The 25583-nt window shown below is 29.8% G+C and overlaps 3 protein-coding genes across 7 annotated transcripts; 1 reads left to right on the forward strand and 2 right to left on the reverse strand.

The window, feature by feature from the left end:
* Positions 1-2177: 2177 nt before the first annotated feature.
* On the forward strand, positions 2178-10160 carry LOC101499005 (sorting nexin 2B-like). 4 transcript variants are annotated; one of them, XR_012162001.1, is made up of 5 exons: positions 2178-3694; positions 4156-4365; positions 4551-4814; positions 7853-7921; positions 8195-8252. XR_012162001.1 is itself a non-coding variant. In XM_004490605.4 (5 exons), the coding sequence occupies exons 1-5, from the start codon at positions 2618-2620 to the stop codon at positions 9970-9972; spliced, it is 1719 nt and encodes a 572-aa protein (XP_004490662.1). In that variant the 5' UTR covers positions 2182-2617; the 3' UTR covers positions 9973-10160. The 4 variants fall into 4 exon arrangements, 3 of the variants coding, with proteins under 3 accessions (XP_027187686.1, XP_004490662.1, XP_004490663.1); XM_004490605.4 differs by lacking the exon at positions 7853-7921 and adding an exon at positions 9892-10160 and having other exon boundaries at positions 2182-3694; positions 8195-8281; XM_004490606.4 differs by lacking the exon at positions 7853-7921 and adding an exon at positions 9892-10160 and having other exon boundaries at positions 2184-3694; positions 4554-4814; positions 8195-8281.
* Positions 10161-14823: 4663 nt separating this feature from the next.
* LOC101499539 (uncharacterized) lies at positions 14824-19485 on the reverse strand. Of its 2 annotated transcripts, none has more exons than XM_004490607.4 (10): positions 19354-19485; positions 18599-18995; positions 18261-18476; positions 17978-18160; positions 17392-17613; positions 16898-17014; positions 16662-16805; positions 15859-15960; positions 15691-15759; positions 14824-15283 (listed from the first exon to the last, which is right to left on the reverse strand). In XM_004490607.4, exons 2-10 carry the CDS (start codon positions 18884-18886, stop codon positions 15038-15040), a joined length of 1587 nt encoding a protein of 528 aa, XP_004490664.1. In that variant the 5' UTR covers positions 18887-18995; positions 19354-19485; the 3' UTR covers positions 14824-15037. The 2 variants fall into 2 exon arrangements, with proteins under 2 accessions (XP_004490664.1, XP_004490665.1); XM_004490608.4 differs by having other exon boundaries at positions 18599-18998; positions 19354-19484.
* Positions 19486-22954: 3469 nt separating this feature from the next.
* LOC101500062 (uncharacterized) lies at positions 22955-24599 on the reverse strand. The gene is made up of 2 exons (XM_004490609.4): positions 23849-24599; positions 22955-23462 (listed from the first exon to the last, which is right to left on the reverse strand). Exons 1-2 carry the CDS (start codon positions 24508-24510, stop codon positions 23138-23140), a joined length of 987 nt encoding a protein of 328 aa, XP_004490666.2. The 5' UTR covers positions 24511-24599; the 3' UTR covers positions 22955-23137.
* Between the last annotated feature and the right edge of the window lie 984 nt (positions 24600-25583).

The raw sequence follows: 25583 nt of genomic DNA on the forward strand, positions 1-25583 counted from the left end.
TTTACAAGATAAATAAAGTCTATTATTTAATGAGTCATCAATATTTGAACTCTATTATTTAACGGGTCATCAATTTTTGTTACTACAGTTTTTTCGACAAATTTTTTGTTCCTAGTATTACCTCTACTATTTATATATTAACTTTTTATAAGAAAAGGTAACCATTTACTAATTATATATATATATATATATATATATAATTCTACATATATGTATATATTATAATTTAATCTATAATAGTATATATATTAACTTGATAGGTTACTTTTAACTCATAAAAAAGAAAGTTGATAGATAGAAAATGAAAAGTGATGCTCAACAATACCGAGACAATAATCATCAAATTGTAAGACAATGCGTTATTCATAAATAAATAAATAAATAAAAGGGTGAATAGAAGATGAATGAGGAGTTTTTATTATTATATTTTATTTTTAAAAATTCTACACTAAATTATTTGAAATTAAAAATAAAATATTAAATTGTCTTATTTTTGTGAACTTTAAGGAAATCGCATACTGGGGTCTTGAAAAAAAATCTTGTTAGACTTAGTAGGATGTCGCATATTGGGGATGCGAACATGATGTAATTTTTTTTCTCTAATTTTATTAATTTATTGATTATTTAATAAATTTAAAATGATTAAAATATTTAAAAAATTAAAATTATATTAATAAAATAAAATAAAATACATTAAATTGAAGAAAAAAAATGTTATTGACAAATTTTAAAGTGTTATATTATTTTAACAACTCCTCATATTTTGTAAATAAATTTAAATTATTTTAATAATTGTATCGTGTTTTTTTAGATAAACTAGGAACTTAATTATATTTTGTTAACGATTTTCTCCTTTTTTTTCGGAGCAAATAAATAAAAATTAATAATAATAATAATAATAATAATAATAATAATAATAATGTGTTTTTTTTCTTTCAATTTGTAGTTTTCTTCTTCTTCTTCTTCTTCTTCTTTAATTTAATGTATTTTGTTTCTTCAATTTAATATATTTTATTTTATTAATATAATTTACTTTATTATTATTATTATTATTATTATTATTAATTTTTATTTATTTAAAAAATAAGAGAAAGTCGTTAAAAAAATATAATTAAGTTGTTAATTTATATACAAAACAGAAGACAATTGTTAAAATAATTTAAATATATCTTCAAAATAAGAGAAAGTTTTTAAAAATATTTTGATTTTTTAAATATTTTTTATTTATTAAATAATTAATAATTAAATTAATAAAATTAGAAGAAATTTTTTTACATCAATACACGGTCGCATCACTTAGATGCGACTTTCTAATTAAACAATTTGTTTAATAGTTCAAAAAGTAGAATAATTTAATATTTTATTTTTAATGTAATGTTAGTGTAAAATTTTAAAAAGTAGAATGTTATAATAAAAAATCCGATGAATGATGGATAAAAAAATAATAGAAGATTAATATATTGTTATTGTTGTTATTTTACATAAACACATTATAATTGTTAAGTTGTGATTTTTGGTACAAAATAAATTCGCAACTTAATGCATTTCTCAAAATGAAAATTATAATTTAGTGCTTATTATATTTGTTTCTTAAATTTTTCACTTATTTTGACCATTGCAGTTGCATCTATTATTCCTTCAAATACATTGAATAAACATTTTTATTTTTCAAAATTTAAATATTCATAAAATAATAATTTAAACTCAACATCATAAATGTTCATTTAGTCAACCTCATTTCAAACTATTTTTAGGATACTTTCAATTACAATGGTTCCCTACAGGCTACAATAATGAAGAAATCTTATATTTTTTGTATACAATCGATTGCAGTGTTCTAGAATTTTCATTCTTGTTCCATCTTCATGATCTCATGTTGAAATACTACTTAAATCTAAAATATTTTTTTCCTAATATTTTCTTCTTTTTATTGATGAAATTTTCTATAGATATATCTAACACATCTATTTTTTTAGTTATTTTTTAATAAAATTTTACTTTTAAAAAAGTAATTTTCATTCATCCGTGCATTACACAAATATTAAATTTAGATCATTCAAACTAAACAAAAATGCAACTATTTAAAATTTTATATTAAATAATTTTTATATTGATCTAAACCACAGCGATCGCTAACTGATTTTTATTTATGAGAATTAATAGGTGGAGCGTTGACAGGGAGGTGAAGGCTCCATCCTCACTCCCATCAAAATAGCAACGATATTAATTTTCTTATGAAAAACACGTTTATTTATTTTAATTTGTAATCAAAAGTGACATCCATATACCCAATCCTAGTCCTGACTCATGCCACGCGAGTTTCCATCTGGTCTTTGCATGGTCGATCTTCTTCAACCTTACCATCCCCAAAATAACCATCACACCTCCTCTCACGTTAGCCTCCACCACCACCTCCCACACTCACTGTCACTCTCCAAATCCTTATATATTGCAAACAATCCCCAACTCAATTTCTCCTTAACCTTCACTCATTCGACTCACCCACCACCACCACCACCACCAACAACAACAACAACCTTGTTAATTAATCACAAAAACAAAACCAAACACTCGTAATTGACAAACAAAAATTTTCACTTTCTATTTCGATTCCACAATGATGGACTCCGAAAATCACACCTCAGAGGAACACCTACACCCTCTTTCCTCATCAAAAGAAGAATTAGAAAACCTCCACCTCCACGAAAACAACGAATATGATCCCTTAATAACTAAATCGTACTCTAACTACCGGAGCGTCATGTCCACGCTCTCCGATTCTCACAATCATCCTCTCTCTCCTCCGAGTCTCGTCTCTCCTGCCGACTCCGATCCACTCCTGTCTCCACCGCTAAACTACCGCGAATTTCCAAACCCTAATTCCACCGATACTTCCTCTTACATCGACCCTCCCTCCTACGCAGACGCAATTTTCAGCAATTTCGACGGCGAGACATCTTCTAACGGCACCGATACACCTACACGAAGCTCCTCCGATGGAATCTACTTCTCGAGATCCGCGTCTTCGAATTCGGAGTATTTGAAAATAACCGTTTCGAATCCGATTAAGGAGCAAGAGAATTCGAATTCGATTGTTCCTGGTAGTAGTAGTTACGTGACCTATTTGGTTACGACTAGAACGAATATTTCGGAGTTTGGAGGTTCGGAATTCGGTGTCCGGCGAAGGTTTAAGGATATAGTGACACTTTCCGATCGGTTATCCGAGGCGTATCGTGGATTTTTTATACCTCCGAGGCCGGATAAGAGTATTGTGGAGAGTCAGGTGATGCAGAAACAGGAATTTGTGGAGCAGAGGAGGGTGGCATTGGAGAAGTATCTTCGGAGATTGGCAGATCATCCGGTGATTCGAAAGAGTGATGAGTTTAGGGTGTTTTTGCAGGTTCAGGGAAAGCTGCCATTGCCAACCACGACCGATGTGGCATCGAGGGTTTTGGATGGTGCGGCAAAGCTTCCGAAACAGTTGATGGGGGATAGTTTGATTGCTCCTAGTGAGGTTGTGCAACCGGCGAAAGGAGGAAGGGATTTGATGAGGTTGTTTAAGGAGTTGAAACAATCAATGGCTAATGATTGGGGAAGTTCTAAGCCACCGGTTGTTGAGGAAGATAAGGAGTTTCTTGCAAAGAAGGAAAGGATTAGTGAGCTTGAACTGCAAATCAATGGTGCATCTCAGCAGGTGTTATTTTTGTAATTGATCACTGTAATTTTCAATTTCAGTTTATTAGACTGTGTTTAGGCTTCTATGACTGCCCATGTGTTTGAGAACTTGCCGTTTACTTTATATCATATGACCCTGTTTGGATAAATAACTTAATTAAGTGCTTATCATATAATTACTTATGTATAAGTTATTTTTATAACAAAAGATCGAGCAAAGTCAAAATATTTTCGTATAAGTTTATAAGCTGTTTTCATAAGTTATTTATGATGGAGCACTTATGGAAATAAGTTGAAAACAACTTGTGGATATATCATAATCGTTTTCATTAGCTCTTCCAGACAGTTTCACAACAAGTGTGTAAATCAGTTGATAAGTTCAAATAAGTCAATCCAAACAGGCTATATATTGAGGTTATGATTGTGTAGTTATATTGGTACTTGTTGTAGAGTTTCTCATAATGAGACAATTTTGTGCAGGCTGAATCACTTGTTAAAGCACAACAAGATATGGGAGAGACAATGGGTGAATTAGGGTTGGCATTTATTAAATTAACAAAATTTGAAAATGAAGAAGCAGTTTTGGACTCTCAGCGGGCACGAGCTGCTGACATGAAAGGTGTAGCAACAGCTGCTGTGAAAGCTAGCAGATTATTTCGAGAATTAAATTCTCAAACTGTGAAGCATTTGGTACTTAATCAAATTTTTGTAACATTAAATTTTCAATTATGCATTTGTTTGTCTACATAGCAAATTATTTTCAATATATGCACCTAGGTTGGCATTTTCTTACCAAAGTCTTGCACTTCCTTAATTAATTAAGGGAAACTCACTAAATATGTTGAATCTTTGATGATTTTCCATTTTATGCATAGCAGGATACGCTTCACGAATATCTTGGATTAATGTTGGCTGTTCACAGTGCATTCACGGATCGCTCAAGTGCACTATTGACAGTACAAACTCTTCTATCAGAACTGTCTTCTTTGCAATCAAGAGCCGAAAAACTTGAAGCGGCTTCATCTAAAATATTTGGCGGTGACAAATCACGGATTCGTAAGTTAGAAGAGCTACAGGAAACCATAAGAGCCACAGAAGACGCCAAAAATGTTGCAATTAGAGAATACGAGCGGATCAAGGTAGGGTTTAATTGTTTTTGAGTTTGAGTGGTTTCTTTGGCTAGATAGTTGTCTTTAAATAACATTATGCTTTGAGGATAGTTTGTAATCCAAAATGGTATACACTTCAATCTTCTAAGATTAGGTTGATAATGTTTCTTGTTCTTGAGATCCATCTAAATTAAACATTAATGATCATCACTTTATTATCTTTAGCCATCATAAAACGTCCTACAGCTGGTCATTTGCCATCCTTTACAAATATAATGGCCATTAATAAAAGAGAAAAAGGACCATGCATCATTAGTGTAAACCAATTTTACATTGACATTAAATAAAAACCATTGATTTTATCATCTCACGACATGATTGCATCTGCCATCATAAAATAACTACCCAATCAACGGCTTGTGATGATTGTCAATGTAAAACTGTTAACACTAATAGTGCATGCCCATTAAACCCTTAATAAAATATTCTTTAATTGTTATAAATTAGAGGTTCAACTCTTTGTATTTGCTTTGTAAAAAAAAGCTCTTTGTATTTGTAGACCTAAATGTTAGTGTAATGTTGTAGATCGAGCTCATAATCATCTACATTTAGAAAATTTCCTAAGTGTTAAGACATTAGAGTTGTTACTTGTTAGACTATTATTAGTCTTATTGCTTGGGGTTTGGACTGTCTTATACTAGCACTATTGGCACTTGACCTTGTTTTTTTTTTTGTTGTAAATTTAAGTATTTTTTTTATTGGTTTATAACACATCATATTTGTTAACATATTTTCAGTTTATTGTTATTGACTGACGTTTTTTCTTTTCTTAACTAAACCCAAAACTTATATTGTTAGCATGGTATCCTTTGCCAGAGTCTCCTTTCTCTTGTGTTGGGGTTATTGCAGTTGATCACTTTCTTTCCTCTGTTCATGTAATATTCTCTCCTCAGTATCTATGTAAACCAGAATCTGCTCTCAAAGGGAAGCGGTTGGTGACTCTTCTGCTGCTAATGTAGCATAATTATACCAAATAATCCTTACGTTTCTGTTTCTCTTTCTCTGCCTAAAACCTATAACTTTGATGTGTTATCAAAGCCTCTATGACCAAAGTAGTCACATGTTGTTAGGATATAGAATATAGGACAATTAGAGTTTGTTAGTTAGTTAGTGAGTTGATAAGTTTGTTAGGTTATTGTTAAGAGTTGTGATTTTGGCTGTTCTTAGAAAGTCTTTAATTGGTGGAGGGGGAAAGATAGCTTTGAATAATTAAGTTATGTGACTAGAGAATTCTCTAGTGTGAAAAAAGAGTTCTCCTTTGAGGTAGCCTTGTGTGCAAGGTTATCTTCTTCATTGTAAACCTTTTGTTTCTTCTCTTTCAAGTTTCAACCTCACTAGAGGAATAAGAAATCATTCTTCAGTTTACAATCTTTATCTTTTTTCATTTGAGTCTGTTTTACACCATTATTTTAGGAATTCTTTCTTGCACAAAGAAAGGATTCTAACACATGTTCAAGATCCACTCCCAAAAGCTCAAGTTGTTAGGTGAAAATGCATGAATGTTTTTATGTCTTAACACTGGGCTATGGTGAATTTTCTAGCAGACTGATATTTGAGAAAGTTTAGACGGTGTTTTTCTTGTGGTTGAGATTTTCCGTTAAGTGTTTCTGGCTCTTTCTGTTCTTTATTCATTTCTGTGCTCTTTGTGGGCTGTCCAACATTCTTCCAATAGACTTATGCTTGTCCTCTTATAAAGCTGGTTCAACATCTTAAACTGATTTCTCTCCCTTTTCTGCTACTTCTCGCTATCGGCCATGACATTGTTCTTAATTGGGATTTGCTCTAGTTTATTGCTGAACTAATGTTCTGCCTCTGCTTGGCATGTTTTGCTGTTCTGTTTTTGTAGTGTTAGATGTCTTCTCCGACCCATGTTGCATTACATCTTTGCATAACCTGTTTGCCATGGAACTAGGATGCTATTTGAAAATCGCATAGAAATTTTGTCTGGTCTAGTTTATCAAGGTTTTGTAGTTTGAAAACTTTGGATGACAATAAAGGATCCTACTCAGTGTTTTGGTGATTTCATTAGAGGTGGGTTGCATGATAACTAAAAGTTTGGGGATCAGTTCTTCTGAGGTTGCTGGGACCTCTGAAGTGAAAGGTGAAAGACTCCAGAATTCATTTCATCTACTTGTGATGTGTGCGGAGAAGATAGAAGCCTCTGCCAAGGAAGATACCAAGAGGTGTGATTCAGGGGGTGCGTTAGCTGCCTGTGGTCTTTTGGCTAGAAAGGCTGGTAATATCTGTCTCATGTTTCCAGGTTTATACATGTAACAGCTAAAGCTTAAGGAGGAGTCTCAAATATTACAGTTATTAAGTTATTAGTCTTATTGTTGGTGAGCTTTTGGCTTGTAGTAGTACTGCTACTTGACCTAATTACTAGTATAACAAGGAGTTTAAGATTTGGGGATTTAATTAATTGCATGTGTTGAAGTTATAGGATTTAGATCTTTAGGTATAGAGGGAGGACAAATAAAATAAATTTTCTAATAAAACTACATTGAAACAGGAAAGCATACTTGGGTCGTAATTTTAATTGAAAAAGGAAAGCATGATATATAAGAAAATTTCAAAACAAATCCTAAGAGATAATTTAAGATACTTTAAATTACTCTTAGAAACAATTGAAACATTACAAGATATATTTTTCATATGTTCTGAAATCATTTATCAATTATATTATGAGGTTCTGATTGTTAGCCGTATTCCCGTCTCTTAGTTCTTCTGTAACACTTAAACCTCAAATTCCTCACACTAAGTATATGTGGGGTAGAAAATTAACTCCCTGCTGTTTAGTAGAAAATCTTCAATTACGAAAATCTTACAATTGGGAATCCATATCACACGCTCACACCAATTACCCTTTTCAACAAATTGGCAATGTAACTTATGTAATATGATATAAGTGGGAACTAGTGTTCTGTCTGCAGCATTGCTTTACATATGAATTTTGTGTTAAGAAGACTACATGCAAATGAATATGCACTTCTTATCTTCTTTTCTGTCAGGAACATTACTTTTAATGGATGATGTCTTATCTCTCTCTTTTTTACTTCTTCATTAGCAGCCATCTATTGGTTAGTCTAGTCTTTCAAAATTCAAACTACATCTTATAATTATTATGTTTGATTTTAAAATGTTATATCTGGCTCTTCCGGTGGATCTTATCTCTCTTTTCTCATCTCTGCATCCAATCCTAAAATATCACTTCAAGTGCTGGCTTGTATTTATTTGCTCCCTGTCTATTTTCATTATTAGACTTTGTTGCTTTGTTTTTCGATTTCCTTTCTGTGGTGCTTTTTTTAGCTTTATTTCTAACTGGATATTGGATGGTGATGATGCCAATGCAGGAAAACAACAGGAGTGAACTTGAAAGGCTTGATAGAGAGAGGCAGACGGACTTCTTAAACATGTTGAAAGGTTTTGTTGTTAATCAGGTATGATCATGTTGAAAGTATAACTTGAATTTCCTTTCATATAGTTTCCACTCTATGCTTATTAATACTTTCTTTCTATTTTGTGGCTTAAACTCTATTGCGTGAGATGATTCATAATTGTCTACTATGTGCCATAAATTGCCATTAAGATCATTATTGCTGACATGTATGTCCCTTGTCATGTTATTGAAGCAACTCTTAACACAACTGGTAAATCATGCTAGTGTCTGAGCTTGTTCAACAAGATGTGTAAGTAGAGTTTGTTTGATCAAGTGAGATAATACACTAATTATATGGGACTTTTCTAACAATGAGAAATACGTGTGACTAGTGAACGCACTAGAGCTCAATGTTTCAATGAGGTGTAGGAAAATAAAATGAGATGATTTCAATTTTTATCAAGAAATCTATCTACTGTAGTAATTACCCAAAAATGGTGGAAAAAAATCTACTTGAGTAAAATTAGTTAAAATATATCTATACTAGGATTCGAGAATTAAAGTGATAAACTACGGTCCCGTTTGGTGTGGTTTTTGGTTTTGTATTATGAAATTTTTAAAAACTAAAACCAGATTCTGTTTTGAGTTTTGAGTTTTCAATTTTAGTTTTAAGTTTTCAATTTTCTAATCTGAAGTTCAATTTTCAGTTTTTTATTTTATTTGAGTTTGAATCACTCTCTTTACCATGTCTCATTATGAATTCACCAAATATAAAAAATATTGACACGTCAAAATAATGAAAATGAAAAAATAAAAATAATATTAAATTTTAACTATTTTATAACTATTCAAATATTATAAAATAATAATTTATTTAATTATAATAATTTTAGCAATAGTGGTAGTGGTTGAAAATGAGTAGTGGTCCAACGTTTAAGGCGGCTGCAATAGTCATAAGAGACAGTTGATAGTTGGATCGTGACCGATGACTGTAGTGGTGGACGGTGTCGGTGGATGGAGATGGTCGTTGGAGGTGGGTGACCGGTGGTGGTGGGAGGCAGTGATCGGTAGTGTGGGTGGTGAAGGTAAGTGGTGATGATGGAGGTGACGAGAGATGGTGGTTGGTGGTGGAGGCGGTGATCATAAATGGTGGTTGGTAGTGGTGGTAGAAGTCGGAGGTGGGTGGTCGATGATGGTGGTGGTCAGAGGTAGGTGGTGAATTACCATGGTGGTGGTCAAAGATGGTGATTTTTGAGTGGTGATTGTGTCTATTAATGGTGATATGTTAGTTTTAAAACAAAAACAAGATCTATAAAACCTTTTTTGTTTTGTTGAGTTTTTTTTTTTTTTTAAAAAGACTATTTTCAAATTAAGGAAAAAACTAACTCAACCCATCAACCCCATTTTATCCAACTGGTTTTTGAAATTGACTTTCAAAGCCAAAAATCAGAAACTCAATTTTATTACTGGCATTGCTCTGCTCTATATACTGAACAAGAGTGTACACTTTATTACTGGCACTGCTCTGACTGAACAAGAGTGTACATTTATTTCAGTCAAATATAGAACGCTGAATAATTCAGTCAAATTTTATTAAATTGTTGTGTCGCATGTTTGTTTGTTGATGTCATCTTTAGTTTCATTCATCGTCTGGTTAACTTTTGTTAATAGGTTGGATATGCTGAGAAAATAGCGAATGTGTGGACAAAGGTTGTTGAAGACACTCGCGGATATGCGAAAGAAAGCACTTGAGTTCTGGCTATTAATTTTAATTTTCATCTTGATTCATTGATGTGCCATTCTCATAATATATATTTGTAGTCACGACAATAAATTAAAAGATGTGTTTTTTGGGTCCATAGGTTTTCTCTCACATGTACCTCACAACATTTACGCACCATTCAAAGCATATACATGATGTTGTACATTACATGCTCTCATTGTTTGACTCTTGCAGCTTTCACAAGTTCTAATTTTTGTTTATACTATTTTCGTTTCTAATTTTCCAAAGCAACTCATTGCTGAATTTTGTAAAAAATGTATCCAAATTCGGTTTCAGAATGTGTATATATACTAGGGTGTTGCTCAACCACTCCTCAGAAATATCGGTAATCTATTGGATTCTCCTTTTTGGGAGTGTTAATTTGAGTGAAATACAACACCCCATAAGTGTATTTCTGGTAGTATATTTTAGATATGTGAGCAAAAATGAGGCGTAGGATGAACAATCATCTTCAATTCGCAACATAAGACTTTTACATGTCATAACCATCATCACTACTAATTATCTTTATAATTCATCTAATTCCTAGACAAATGTGGTTTTCATTAGTTTCTTAGTATGCAAAATCTGAATTTGATGATTTGAAGAACATAGACTTGGTGTCCACATACTAATTAATGGGTAAGAGGATCCTAAATTAATAAAGGTAAAATTGTAGGGTTGATACTATTGTCGGTTTGTGGGTAAGATGTATTTTGATATAATTTTTTTGAAGAGAATATAAGATTGTACAATTTTTTTTCCCCATTTTTTTGGAAATTGTAATCTAGTAGTCCCTTCACTACAAAAAATTTTAAAGTTAGGCTAGTAGCTAACTCTAATCAAATTGACTATCTACTAGCTACCAGATATATCTTGCATATTAAAATTGTTGTCATATTGAAGTAAATTTTATCCTCAAAATAATAGAAACTATTTTCTGTCGAAACGGTAATTACCAACACTAAGTGCGTAGTTCCCACTTAGACAAAAAATTGTAAAGGAAACAAACCATCATATTAATTATTCCCTCCAAAAAAAACTTTCTCTAATAACCGTCCTAATATTTTGCTTAAGTTTCAACTTTTAATATTAAACTACCTCTAATAAACGCTCAAATATTTTGCTTGACTTTCAACTTTTAATATTAAGTGGTCTGCACCGCACTTCAATGAATTTGTGGTTGTTCATTTCACTTTTGAAAATTGTTGGTGTTTTTTATTTTATTTGCAAATTAATTTAATTGCTTTTTGTTTATTGAGGTTTGTTAAAATATAAAGCTATAATAATAGTACTCATTTGAAGATATATTAGTACCTACCTATTTTGATATATGTCATTAATTCATTTTTGTTTGTTGAGATTGTTAAAATATAAAGCTATAATAATAGTACCCATTTCGTAGATATATTAGTATCTACTTATTTTGATATCTAATATTTATTTGTACTTTATGTGTCTAAGTGCCTGTTAGTATAAGAATTATTGTACTTTATATCACTGATTTTTCTTGCTAAAATTTAGGTTCTTTTCCAATATATTTTTTGACTTAGAACAATTTTGTGATACTTCAATCATGTTGTAACGTACGAATGGAAATAGAGAAGAATTACTATATTTTTACTTTTTCTTGCTAAAGTTTAGGTCTTCTTTCAATTTATTTTTCTACTTGAACAATTTTGTGATACTTCATTGATGTTTTAATGTACCAATGCAAATTGGTTCTCGAAATAGAGAGAAAGTACAGATAAATTTTCATATACAAATAAAATATTATTGGACAAAATGAGTATATAGAAACAACAACAAAATTTAGATTATTTGTTTCTTTTTTTTTTTTATTTGTTATCAGTTAGTAATAGATTTAGTTTTTTAAATTAAAGTTCAATGAATTTTAAATTGAATTGTGTTTTTCTGTGTGAACGAGAGCCTAAAATTTAGGTTCTTTTCCAATATATTTTTTTGACTTAGAACAATTTTGTGATACTTCAATCATGTTGTAACGTACGAATGGAAATAGAGAAGAATTACTATATTTTTACTTTTTCTTGCTAAAGTTTAGGTCTTCTTTCAATTTATTTTTCTACTTGAACAATTTTGTGATACTTCAATCATGTTGTAACGTACGAATGGAAATAGAGAAGAATTACTATATTTTTACTTTTTCTTGCTAAAGTTTAGGTCTTCTTTCAATTTATTTTTCTACTTGAACAATTTTGTGATACTTCAATCATGTTGTAACGTACGAATGGAAATAGAGAAGAATTACTATATTTTTACTTTTTCTTGCTAAAGTTTAGGTCTTCTTTCAATTTATTTTTCTACTTGAACAATTTTGTGATACTTCAATCATGTTGTAACGTACGAATGGAAATAGAGAAGAATTACTATATTTTTACTTTTTCTTGCTAAAGTTTAGGTCTTCTTTCAATTTATTTTTCTACTTGAACAATTTTGTGATACTTCAATCATGTTGTAACGTACGAATGGAAATAGAGAAGAATTACTATATTTTTACTTTTTCTTGCTAAAGTTTAGGTCTTCTTTCAATTTATTTTTCTACTTGAACAATTTTGTGATACTTCATTGATGTTGTAATGTACCAATGCAAATTGGTTCTCGAAATAGAGAGAAAGTACAGATAAATTTTCATATACAAATAAAATATTATTGGACAAAATGAGTATATAGAAACAACAACAAAATTTAGATTATTTGTTTCTTTTTTTTTTTATTTGTTATCAGTTAGTAATAGATTTAGTTTTTTAAATTGAAGTTAAATGAATTTTAAATTGAATTGTGTTTTTCTGTGTGAACGAGAGCCTAATATTTCAAAGTTCGATCAGGAGATAAGTAAAATTTGATTAAAAATTATTCTAGTTAAAATTCGAACTTGGATTCTTCTAAACAATTTGTCTTTAACTGAAACTTATTAACCACTTGAATCCAATTACTTAATTTTCACTTGATTTATAAATTTTGAATATGTAAATTTTTGTTGATGACATTGTGTTTCATGCACTTATTTAGCTTTGACTTAATTATTTGTTTTTTTTTCTTAACAAACTTGCTTGAATGTAATAGAAGTTTGACTTTTAATAATAAACATATTCAACTTATTTAATTTTGTTGAAAGTCATAAGATGGTTTGGTTGTTTGGTAGAGTTTGAAATGATAATAAGTTATGAGTTTAATTTTTTTTAACAAAATTAATAACTAAATACTAATATTAGATATTTAAAAAAAAATATTTCTTTAAATCTATTGTCATATTGATTTCTTTCCACAAATGATTGGACTCATGATTTCAAGTCTATGAATGATATTCCTAGGAATATATGGGTAGGAAATAATGTACATGTTTGTTACAAGTTTGAGCCAAAATTATTCTTAGGTATATGGTTCCTCATAATATGATAACTTCCAATAACTTCTAACATTTCTATGAAATTATACCCAAGTGAGAGGGTGGAAGAGTGGATTCCCATGGATGTGCGAATAATTATGATACCCATAAATCTCCCCTTTATAAGAGAATTCTCAAGAAAGTTAAACATGGTTTAGTCTTTCAACTTATAAAAATTAAATGCTTCAATTCTTTAAATTATAATATTATATATTATTAGAAAAGGTTAAAGTGTATAATGTTTATAAGTTAAGATAAAGGTATTTAATGATTGTAACTTAAAAAACTAAGTTCAGACAAAAATAATTTGAGAGATCAAAGTGTTTTATGTTTGTAATTTTTGGAAATAAAATGAAACCAACAAAGCGTAAGAAATTAAAATAAAACTTAAAAATAACTTAAAGAACAAAAAAATACAGTTTAAACTTTATTTTATTTCTGTCTTATTCTTTTTGGTACATTTTTATAATTGTGTTTTTTCATGTTTCTAACACCAACAGAAAGCCATATCTTATTTCTTTAGGTGTTTTTCTTATGTTCTTAACTAAATTAAAATTATTTTCTAAAATTTATAATTTTTTTCAAATAAATACACCTAATTTATATATATATAAATAAAAGAAGGCCTATGTTTTGTTTGACCCATCTGTCAAAAAAATTGTTTTGTTTGACCCAAAACAATTGTTTCTCAATGACTTTAAGAGCTTTTTTTTTAATTCCACCTTATACTTTAAAAATATATTTCAAGAAAATTTTGAAAGTATATTTCAAAAAAATAGTTTTTTTTGCCATCCGAATATGTGCTCTTAAATAAATAAAAAACAATATTCGAAACGCTAAGACACTATTTTGCCATGGCTTCACTTCTAAAAACTCCTTTTTTTTACGGCAATCTAAAAACTCTTCTATAATTTTAGAAGTGTACTTGTAATAACATAAATTATTCAGAATGTATTTTTAAACAGTATAAAATGAGTGATTTTTCTATATATATACATCTGAACTCATAATGAGGGAAAATAGCGTGCGAATATTTATTCGACAAAAGAAATGCTTATATTTATTTGTAGGTAATCATTAGATTTAAAAATTGTTTTGTTTAACTAACTTTGTCAATATCAATGCAGCAGAAATTCAATAATTCCTTTTCATAAAAACAACCCTCAGGCTGTATCTGATTAATCATGAAAATATAAATTGAGCCAAATTCAAATATGCAATTAGTTGGAAGAATTACAGTTCCTTAACATACACTGAACCAAATTCAAAGATCTAAAAATCGAAATCCAAATACATTGATTTGAAGAGAAATGTGCAATTTTCCAAATGCATTTAATATACTTGAGATCAAAATAGATTTCACAAAATCTGTTATTTTGGAGTCAATCCACAACAGATCAGGCCTATGTTCTTATTAAGCTCTAACGCTTACAAATTCAACAATACAACTTTCGTATCAGTCAAAAATTAAATCATCAGAACATCATTCTACATCAATATGGTTTTTCATAATCACTAAATATCATACCCTTTTCTTTTTCAAAAATGAAACAACTTGTCTAATGATGGTCAGGATCAGGTCACAAAATTGCAATGATAGAAATTAGTCTCACTAATTTATCAAAATCTCGATAGATCTGTTTCAAGTTTCAACAACTTGTTTCGAAGAGTATTCCATTCACAATATTACTCACTGTGTGTTCCACAGTTTTGGCCAATTCAGCGGCCGCTCCGACATAAGAGTGTGGTGTTAATTTTAAGAGATTGGTCTTTGCATCTTGTGGAATATCTAAGCCTTCAATGAAGTCTCTTATGCTTTCTTTGGTAACCGCTCTCCCTCTGGTTAGTGCTTTTAACTTTTCGTAAGGCTCGGGAACACCATATCTTCGCATAACCTAAATAAAGATTTTTGAAATGTTATTGTTGCAGTATTTTGAAAGGTTGGTGACAACAAGCAACACCAAAAGAATTATGCAAAAAAGAATCAAGCACACAATTTTAAACACATTTAGTAGCTTGGTGTTTAACAAGAGACAGGTAATGTAATCATCGACTGAAAAATACCTATTTTTTCAATTAGAATTATGAATTTTTGAAGTATTATAATAAATTTCTAAACTGAATGTGCATGTGCCTTTGTTCCCATGAAATGCATTTGTCAATAAAATAATTGAAAAGTCTTAGAAGAAAAAAATTATTCTTACATTCTACTAAATACACAACCACATTAAGCACCACAAAGAACTCAAACTACAAAAAGATAAAACCAGATAACCATACAAAAAGAGAATCATATACTTACCGTTTGTATTGGTTCAGCAAGCACCTCCCAGCACTGGTTTAAGTCTTCGCTCAAGCGAGCTTCATTGACCTAAATTGTGAATTGTAACATTTACAAAACAGCTCAATGAATAAACCAAATCATAATTTTTTCTTCTCTAGATTTTTTTCTCTATGTTGAAATGCATACCTGAAGCTTCCCAATTCCTTGAAGTGTACTTTTATACGCAAGAAGAGAATGACCTAAATTTACACCCATGTTCCTTAAGACAGTTGAATCAGTCAAATCCCTCTGCAAAACAAAAAGCACAATGTAAAAATTATTATTTCTAAGAGCTACTGTAGGAAAGAATAGATCATTAGGACAAAATAAGTACAATAATCTGCCCATTAGTTAGTTAGAACTTTGAAAGGATCAATGCAATAAATAGGGGCGAAATCAGAATATAAGGATTCAATCTGTAATAGGATAACTTTATCAGAACAGTATGAACGGAAATAAAACAGTTCTATTTTTTTATTCTTTTATAACAATTTGGTTTAAATTTTGTATACGCTTCTCACACACAATTAGACTATCACCTGCAATAAATTATGATAAAAGGTCCATACATTAGAATATCTTAGGTAACTCTTTCACACACACATTACTAAACAAAATTACACTAACCATTTTCAAGAAAACGTAATTGTAAAGTTTTCTGAGTATCATAGGCTAGAATTATGTCAATACTAATGATCAGAATAAAACAAAGAACATTAAAATCAAACTAAAGTAATTCTTGCCTGCCAACGTGAATTATGATAAAAGGTCCATACATTAGAATATCTTAGGTAACTCTTTCACACACACATTACTAAACAAAATTACACTAACCATTTTCAAGAAAACGTAATTGTAAAGTCTTCTGAGTATCATAGGCTAGAATTATGTCAATACTAATGATCAGAATAAAACAAAGAACATTAAAATCAAACTAAAGTAATTCTTGCCTGCCAACGTGAAATTGGCAACTTCATGCTCAGATGAGAAAGTCCCCCATTAGCCACACCTAAATTGCCTTCGCTGTTCTCAAAATCGATGGGATTCACTTTGTGAGGCATAGTTGACGACCCAATCTCCCCAGCTTTAGTGGTCTATAAAACAAGTTTTGAAAATGAAAATGATTATTCTTCCTCTAAAAGTAGGACACCGTATTCTGGTCATAGCTAATGTGTTAGAAACTCACCTGCTTAAAGAAGCCCAAAGATATATAGCCCCAAACGTCTCTATCAAAGTCAATTAATATATTGTTGAATTGGATGAATGAATGAAAAATCTTTGCCATGTAGTCATGAGTTTCAATCTGTTGACCAATTGGAGTCATATAATCATAAGGAATCATGAAAACAAAGTTACCATCTTGCGAATAAGTTGGTATGTATGATCAAATGATTGTGATCTACCAGTGCCAATTTCAATTTTATATGTACTCAAGATATAACTATCACAAATATGAGGAGAAATCAACAAGAGTATAACTAACAAAGTAGCAATTAATGAGAAATTATAAAACAACGCAAGTATGCATTAAAAATGGAAATGGCACAAAATTTTGAAAATTGAAATATGACATGGCTTTCTAGCATATTCAAGACTTAGTTTTAAAATGTGCATATAACTGTGTTAAACCACCAAAACAGAATGAAGAAAAAAAAGTTAAATAAAATTTCTATGACATACCTGAGCAACATAAGGATTGAAACCTAATCCAAGAGATGTTACAAACTCCTCTGCAACACGAGGCCAGTTAACATCAGGATATGCAGAAAAATGTGCATTGTAATTTCCAACTGCACCTGCAAATTTCCCCAAAATCTCAATCTGAGACAGTTCCTTCCTTTCTCGGCTTAGTCTCACAGCAAAAATTGCCATTTCCTTCCCCAGAGTTGTTGGTGAAGCTGGCTGGAGAAAATCACATAAAAATCACCAAGTTCAATCAATATTGTTTAACAAAGAAGATTAGCAACTAATAAAATTTAAAGTAGATTTAGATCTCTACAACAGGAAGAATTCAAGTTAAAAAAACCAATTGTAAGTCGCTAAGTTTAAAAGTTAGAATCACAGTAAACACGAATAAATAATAAACAGATAGAGATTTAATAAGAAACTGGATTTAGATCTCTAACCAATTTTAACAACAAACCAGCAAAAATATCACTAGGTCCTAACTAGTTGTTGAGTTGGCATTATTTGCAAAATCCCAATATTACAATCTACAATAATACATTGATTCTTAAATACTCAACTAATGCACAAATCAACCTACCTGCCCATGAGTACGAGAAAGCATAGAAATATGAGCATTGTCTTTGGCCATTCTACACAAAGCTTTGATTATATCATCCATGACAGGAAACATAACAGAGTTCATTGCTTCTTTCAACATCAAGGCATGAGCTAGGTTATTTATATCCTCAGATGTGCAAGCAAAGTGAAAAAACTCAAGCACCTGTTGAAAAATGTTTGTTTAAAAACTACGCAATCCAATCAAAACTCAAACAGAAAGTAATGTACAACAATCACACACAAAGCATTAATTGAATCACAACCTTAGCCACTTCAGCATTTGCTTGGCACTTGTTCTTCAAGAAATATTCCACTGCTTTAACATCATGGTTTGTCTGCTTCTCAATATTTTTAATCTCCTTAGCATCATTATCACTAAAGTCATCAATCAAACCTTGTAAGAAAGATTTAGCATCATCACTAAAAGCAGGAACCTCAGTGATTTCACTAATTTCAGAAAGCTTCAGCAACCATTTAATCTATAAAACAAGAAGTACAAACATAAACATTAGAGAAAAAAAGTTATCACAAAAAAATAATAAAAAAAGGGTTCTTTAAACAAAAGGGGTATATAGAAAGAGAAGAAAAATTAATGGGGTACCTCAACAAAGACCCTAAAGTAAATAAGTCCATATTCACCCATGATAGGAGCCAAGTCCTTAACTTTTCCCCAATAACGACCATCCAATGGAGACAAAGCCATCAAACTAGAGAGTTCTAAGTCGGTGGAATGAACTCCAAACATTTTGGTGGCGGATTTGCAGGCGCAACCACTGAGAGAAATCAAAGGAAAGGAAATATGGGAAGAAAGAAAAGTATGTGGTGATTTTTGAGGATTGGTTTTGAAGAGATTGAAGGTAGTAACTTGTGTAGCGTTAGAGAGAGCCATGGAAGTTAAGAGCAAGATTTTCTGTCTTTGTTTCTTCACTCACTCGCACTCAAACCTATTTCTTCGTCTTTGTTTGCTGTTATTCGAATATAGCGTACACTTTTTGGTTCTGCTGTGAAAAAAATTGGAAACCAAAAAAACAAATGAGTGAAAATAAATTTTTTGAAATGCTCAATAATGGAGCAGGTAAAGCTAGGTTTTCCTACAAGTTCATAACTTAATAAATTACAAATACAAAAATATTCATGGCAAATGCATTAACACGATCAAAAGTACTTTTGAGAATATTATCCAAACAAAGTTACATTTTATTATCAAACATATGTTTAACAGAAAGAGAATCACGTTTGAGCAAACAAGTTTGAATCAAACTTAATTTTGCAAAAATGAGGTTTAAACATACCAATTTTACAAACTGTAACTGTAATATTAGAAGAGAGATTGAAAAGGGTTTGCAGTATACTTACTAGGCGGACGGGAGCACGGCGTGTTCGGACGGAGCAGTTCGAGAGAGAGACTTCAAAGCAACAACAGTGTTTCACTTGTTTTTTTTTTTTATAATTTTTTTATGGTTTTAATTGTTATTTGTTAATTAAAAATAAGGGAAATTGCTTTGGTTTTTTTTAAATGACAATTAGACTCCTTTTTGTCTTGAAAAATATTCACCTCATTTATATTTATTAAATAAACTACATGAAACAATTTTTTGACGCTTTAACTTGGAGAGGTATAGTTATACTTATAGTATTTGTAATTTTAAAATATAGAATTATGTTTTTAGTAGTATAATTGGAGTATATCTTTTAGTGTCTTTTTAATAAATAATAGATAGAGTTGTAAATGTGATAGAAAAAAAAAATAATTTTTTGTGATTATAAGAGAGATAAGTGCATTTTTTGAAAAATTAGATAGAATATGAGTGTCATTTAAAGAGACATTAGGTAATCACTTCATCAAGAGAGGTAAATGTAACTTTTCTTTAAACTTATATTCATATTTTATGAATAATGATAAGCCTTAGGCTTAGAATTATAATATAATGTGGCCGAATTTAGCATTCACCTTTATCAATACCTCCCACATCTAAAACATATGAAAATTAATTTTTGTACTTTTTAATATTTATTTGGATTATTGACTTAAAAAAAATATGTTTGGATTAACGTTTGCATATCTACATTTGAGTAAATTTCATTTGATAAATGTACTTTTTATTAAATTAATTTTTCTCTATCATAATTTATGAGTGAATATTTTTTCTTTAAAAGACGTTTTACAAAATAAAATTTATTTGAATTATATAACTAAAGGTAATTTTAAATGTGTATTTACTAAATGTGGTACATATTTTAATATATTATAATGTGAATAATATGGCACCAAATTAAATTTCTAAATGTAAAATAGACAATATAACAATATCTATTAAGTTGCTTTTGGCTAACATTAATTTGAGTTAAAATTAATTTTGATCAATAATAGTTAATAATGAATCAAATATAATGTCAACTCGATTTTCAATTACAAAATTAGATTATGAAAAATGGACAATATAAAAGTATTGTGGTTGAACACGAAATTTGCGAAATACAATTAATTTTTTATATTTTTAAATGTAAAATGGACGATATAAAAATATCTGTTAAATTGTTTTTGGCTAACAAGAATTTGAGTTAAAATTAATTTTGATTAATGATACTTATAATGAATCAAACATAATGTCAATTCGATTTTCTATTACAAAATTACATTTTGAAAAATCAAACACGCTTATTATGTTAACCATTTGGAAGATTTTTGAATAAAGTAATTTATTTCTCTCCATCTTAAAAAATTTGGTTAAATTTGAAAGTTTTGAAATGTAAATTCTCAAAAGTAATTTTTTTTAAACAAATTCAAAATTGAGATTGAACACGAAACTTGCAACAACAAAATTTTAGAATTTGAAAACAAAAATGAAACTTTAGTAGTATACAAAATATTAGAGATGCAATTTTTCTAAATTTAAAAAAAAAATCGAAACATTGATTGAACACGAAACTATTTAAATGCAATTTTTTTAGAATTATTAAAAAAAAATATTTTTTTCTCGTACCTCCACATTTATAATCTTACTCCCATATTTTAATAAAAATTCAATTTTATCCCTTTTTTTAAAATAAAAAAAGATGCAAACTTTACGTTTTTTGGTACACATTTGTGTTCTATAAAATTTTTTCAAATTTTTTGAAATTCGAATTTTCAAGAATACATTTGTGTATCGGAATTGTTTTTTTTTTCTCGATACATAGATGTGTTCTGGAAAACTTGAAAAAAAATTTTCATTACACAAAGTTCAAATTTTTTTAAACACATTTGTGTACTAGAAAACTAGAAAAAAAAATTCTAGTACATAAAGTTCAATTTTCTAAAACTCATTTGTCGGAAAACTTTTTAGTTTTCCGATTTAGTTTTCTTACACAAAAATTAAAATGTTTTGAAACACAAGTGTTTTAATTTTATTTTTATTTTTTTGGTGAAGTTTTTCAAAATTCAAATTGAATTTAATGGGATAAAATTTGTTTTGACAAAAAAAGTAAAATACCTAGTTTCTTTAAAATATTGGGGTAGGAGTATAAATATGGAGTATAAAGTTAAATTTTCTTAATTTTTTTTTTTGAAATTTTAGTTGAACACGAAACTTTTAAAAAGTAATTTTCCCATAATTTAAAAAAATTCAAAATTTTGGTTGAACACAAAACTTTCAAAATGCAATCTTTTTTAGAATTTTTGAAAAATATTGAAACTTTGGTTGAACACCAAATTTTCAAAAATGCAAGCTTTTATCTTAATTTTTGAAAAAATTAAAAAATTTGAAATTGTCGAAATATTAAATGGTTCAAAAGTTTCAACAATTTTGACTCTATAAAGTGGAAGGGGGTAAAAAAAAAGGGCAAAATATTACATGTTTTATGTGTTTTTGGGTGGTGGAAGATATAGATGGAGGTGAATGGTAGATTCCATCTGTTTGTAATATATTTTGTTCTCAATTTGAGATAATGGGTAGTTTGTTATATAGTTTTATGAAAATGATTTTAACTTTAGACTATTTTTATAAGAACATTGTTTAAAATAATATAAGTTATTTTGGACTTATTTATTATAGATTAAAAAAAATCATTTTGCCATTTTTTTAAATGATCTCTTAAAAATGATATTTACAGGAGATTTTATCACTCTTTATGCTTGATTGGAAGATTAATACAATATATAGTTGTCAAATAAGATGAAGCTAAGTTCCTTAAAGGCGAAAAATGGAAGAAGAAAAAAATGAATCTCTTTCTCCTCAAAGCTGAGCTTGATTTCTTTGATATCTAAGATTTTTTCTTAGTGAGTCATTATATCTGATTTTAATCATTGAATTGAACTAGAAGTCATCGAAAGTTTTTATCTTTTTTCAGTGCTGTATGAACTGAATGAGTTTAAGAAAAACATTTATCTTTATATGTTTTTTTTTTTAATTCACACAATAACATACTTATATTTCAACAGTTTTTAATAAAGAATTTATATCGACATATATAGTTGGTTGAAAATCATAATGTTCTGTTATAGCTGTTCCAGCATCCTATATCTGTCGGATCACACTTATCAGGAGATTTCTGATTTGTTACTTTTATGTAGGTTCTGTTCATTTAGATTTATGTTTTGATCCAATTTCATTCATATCTACCTGTGATTTCTCTGCTCAAGTTTGTTAATGATTCATTCCCTCTCTGTTTTTTTTGTTTTGAGATTGTGAGAGAAAAGTAATACACTGTGTTTTATTGAATTGAAACAAAAAATTTTATTAAGATATTTCTGTATTTTCCTCAGTTATAATGAATGTATTTTGAATGATGAAACTATGCATTCAGCGTAGAAATAATTCCTATAAAGTTTAGGGTTCAAGATATGTGTGAGGTTCTTGTTTTTTATGCATGTCATTCATTGCATGAATTGTTTAACTAACACTTCTATTTAGAAAATTGAAATTTTCAGTTTGTTACTTTTCCCAATTTTCTGTTAGTTTTGGAGTTTATTTCATAGATTTAGAAATTGAGTTTTTATTTATGTTACTTGTAGCCATATGTTACCACGACACTATACTCCAATAGTGCGCGTGTCTTAAGTTGGTGCTTTACATGTCTGAGTGAGATGATAATTTATGATTTCTCAACATGTAAGAAAAAAATCAAACAAATAATATCAATTGTCAATTATCGCTTATATTTAAGATCGAATGGAGTATCTAGTAAGTGAATTTGCACTTAAATAGATTTTGCGAAGCTTCCTTGCTCGGAAGGTACGTTGGATACGAGTAGCAGCTTGAGTCATCTTCCTTGCCTTGTAGTTATGAAAGGCATGTTGAATCATGATGGCTGCCACTCTCTTTCGTGCTTCAGCCTCTTGATTGAAAAAATTAAATTCCTTTATTTCTTCTTCTGTGTGTTCTCTATATGCAGCTCGTATGCGTTTTGCAGCATCAACAAATTCCACGTAAGCAGCTAAACTATTCCTTGGATGCACTTCCTCTGGAGCAGACGTCACAAAATGCCTAAAATGATAAATACAGAATCATAATTGGTATTATAATGTTAATGTATTTCTTATGCATTTTAAGCAACTAAGCACATATTCTATTAAGAACCGAATTTAGCAAATAATGGATTTCCAATTTATTTATTTTTCACTTTAAAGACAAAACAGGCTTTACCGATTAGGACAATGCATTAAGTGTTCATCAAATATTTTATATTAAAAAGCTTAAATTCAATAAACTCTGTTTGGGACATTTACAAAATTGAAAAAACTACTTGGACATAATTGAAGTAGAATTTATTTATTTATTTAAATATTAAAAATTTCAAACAAAATTATATAAATATTAAAAACAAAATTTCAAACAAGAAAAACAAAAAGGTTACATGATCAGATACTAACCTTTTCCGCAATGAAGGTAATTCTTGGTGCTGATTCTTATATTCACTATTGCTCCTATGTTCACCTCTTATTTCCACACCCTCAATTTCTATTTCTACATGATCAGAAACAGTAGCACCAACATCCTTAATCCTTTGTTGAGACTCCAAAGAAGCCCGAAGAACAATAACGAAATAACAAAACACACCTCCAATTGAAGCCAACATCAAATTAAAATTCATAAGCTGCACCGTAACACAACCTAAGAAAAAATTGAGCAAATCAACCTCAAATCCTAGGTCAATTTGTCTCGACAAACTCAACGACATCAAAGCAAAAGCCACACACGAAATCAAACCTAATACATCTGATTTTCCATTCACTGATTTGTCATAAAAAAATGAGTAAACAGAGGTTAGCATAAGAATTAAAAAACCCACGTGAGCTTTTAATATTAGACTCTTTGATAGTTGCCATTTTTTTGCGAGTAACACAATGATGCACGTGATGAAACTTAAAGTTACATAGAGGAAGATTTTTAGTAAATTCCATTCTCCAAATAGATGTTTGAAAGAAGAGCTTAGTGCGTAACAGAGAAGTCCAATTATACTTGATATGAAACCTGTGAATCTCCATAATATAGGGTGGTTTAAGAAATTGAGAATTGGGATGATTGGAGACATTTTTTTTTGGATGAGATGGTGAGATTTTAATTTTAACTTTATAAAACGCTAAAATGAAATGGAACACTATAAGATGTGCATGTCTTCTATTTTGTTTTTTTGGGTGTTAAAGTCTTTCTATACAATGATGACAAAAACATGGCTTTCTGCACATGTCGGTAAGGCAACAAACAACGCGTAGAAGCAGTGTCGTTGAATATTAATTTTCATGATATATAGTAGAATTAGTTTTTTTTCTTCTTTTCCAGGTATAACTATAATTTTCTATCTCTCTTCTCTACGATTTTCACAAGCAATTGAGAGTGTGAGGTTTTGTATTTTTTTTCTTTTATTTAACCCAATTCAAGGAGCAATTACTTGAAAAGGATTTTGAATCATAAGTTACATATAGGGACAGACTATGGTAATTAGATTTTTTATTAGGAAGATCAATATCAATTTATTTCCAAAAACGGAAATGATGAAACAACTTAGTTATTTTTAATTTCTTAATTCACTTTTGAGGTTTATTTTACTCCTTAATGAAAAAAATGTGTTATGCGTCGAACTCGTGTTCACATAAGTTATACTCAATATTGGGTAGGCCTAACATCAACACACTTTACAACACAACTTTTTGAACTTAGGACAAAGTGTCAAACTAAATAGAATCCAATGTGATGGTCTACCTTAGATCATTTGGATTTCTAATCACTAGTGTTGGATAGAAACCCTATCACAACCATAGTCACTTGATGGTAGCCACTTCTCACATGACCAAATGACTCTTACCCAACATCACGAGGGAAATTTTGACGGTCATCTGATCTGATGATCCCTAATGATTACCACAAGAAGATTCTAGAAATCTAGAGGAGATCTCTATATAATCGAAATCCCTAGATTATAAAGGTGCACAAACTTCTATACAAATTCTTACTTGATATTTGGAGTGTGTGCAGGTACACCCCACCCCACTCGAGAAACCAGTGGAGGAATCTTCTTCATCATCCCTTCAAAATACCATGACCAAATGACTCTTACCTAACATCACGAGGGAAATTTTGACGGTCATCTAATCTGATGATCCCTAA

The sequence above is a fragment of the Cicer arietinum genome, chromosome 2 (assembly GCF_000331145.2).
Source record: "Cicer arietinum cultivar CDC Frontier isolate Library 1 chromosome 2, Cicar.CDCFrontier_v2.0, whole genome shotgun sequence".
Lineage (NCBI taxonomy): Eukaryota > Viridiplantae > Streptophyta > Magnoliopsida > Fabales > Fabaceae > Cicer > Cicer arietinum.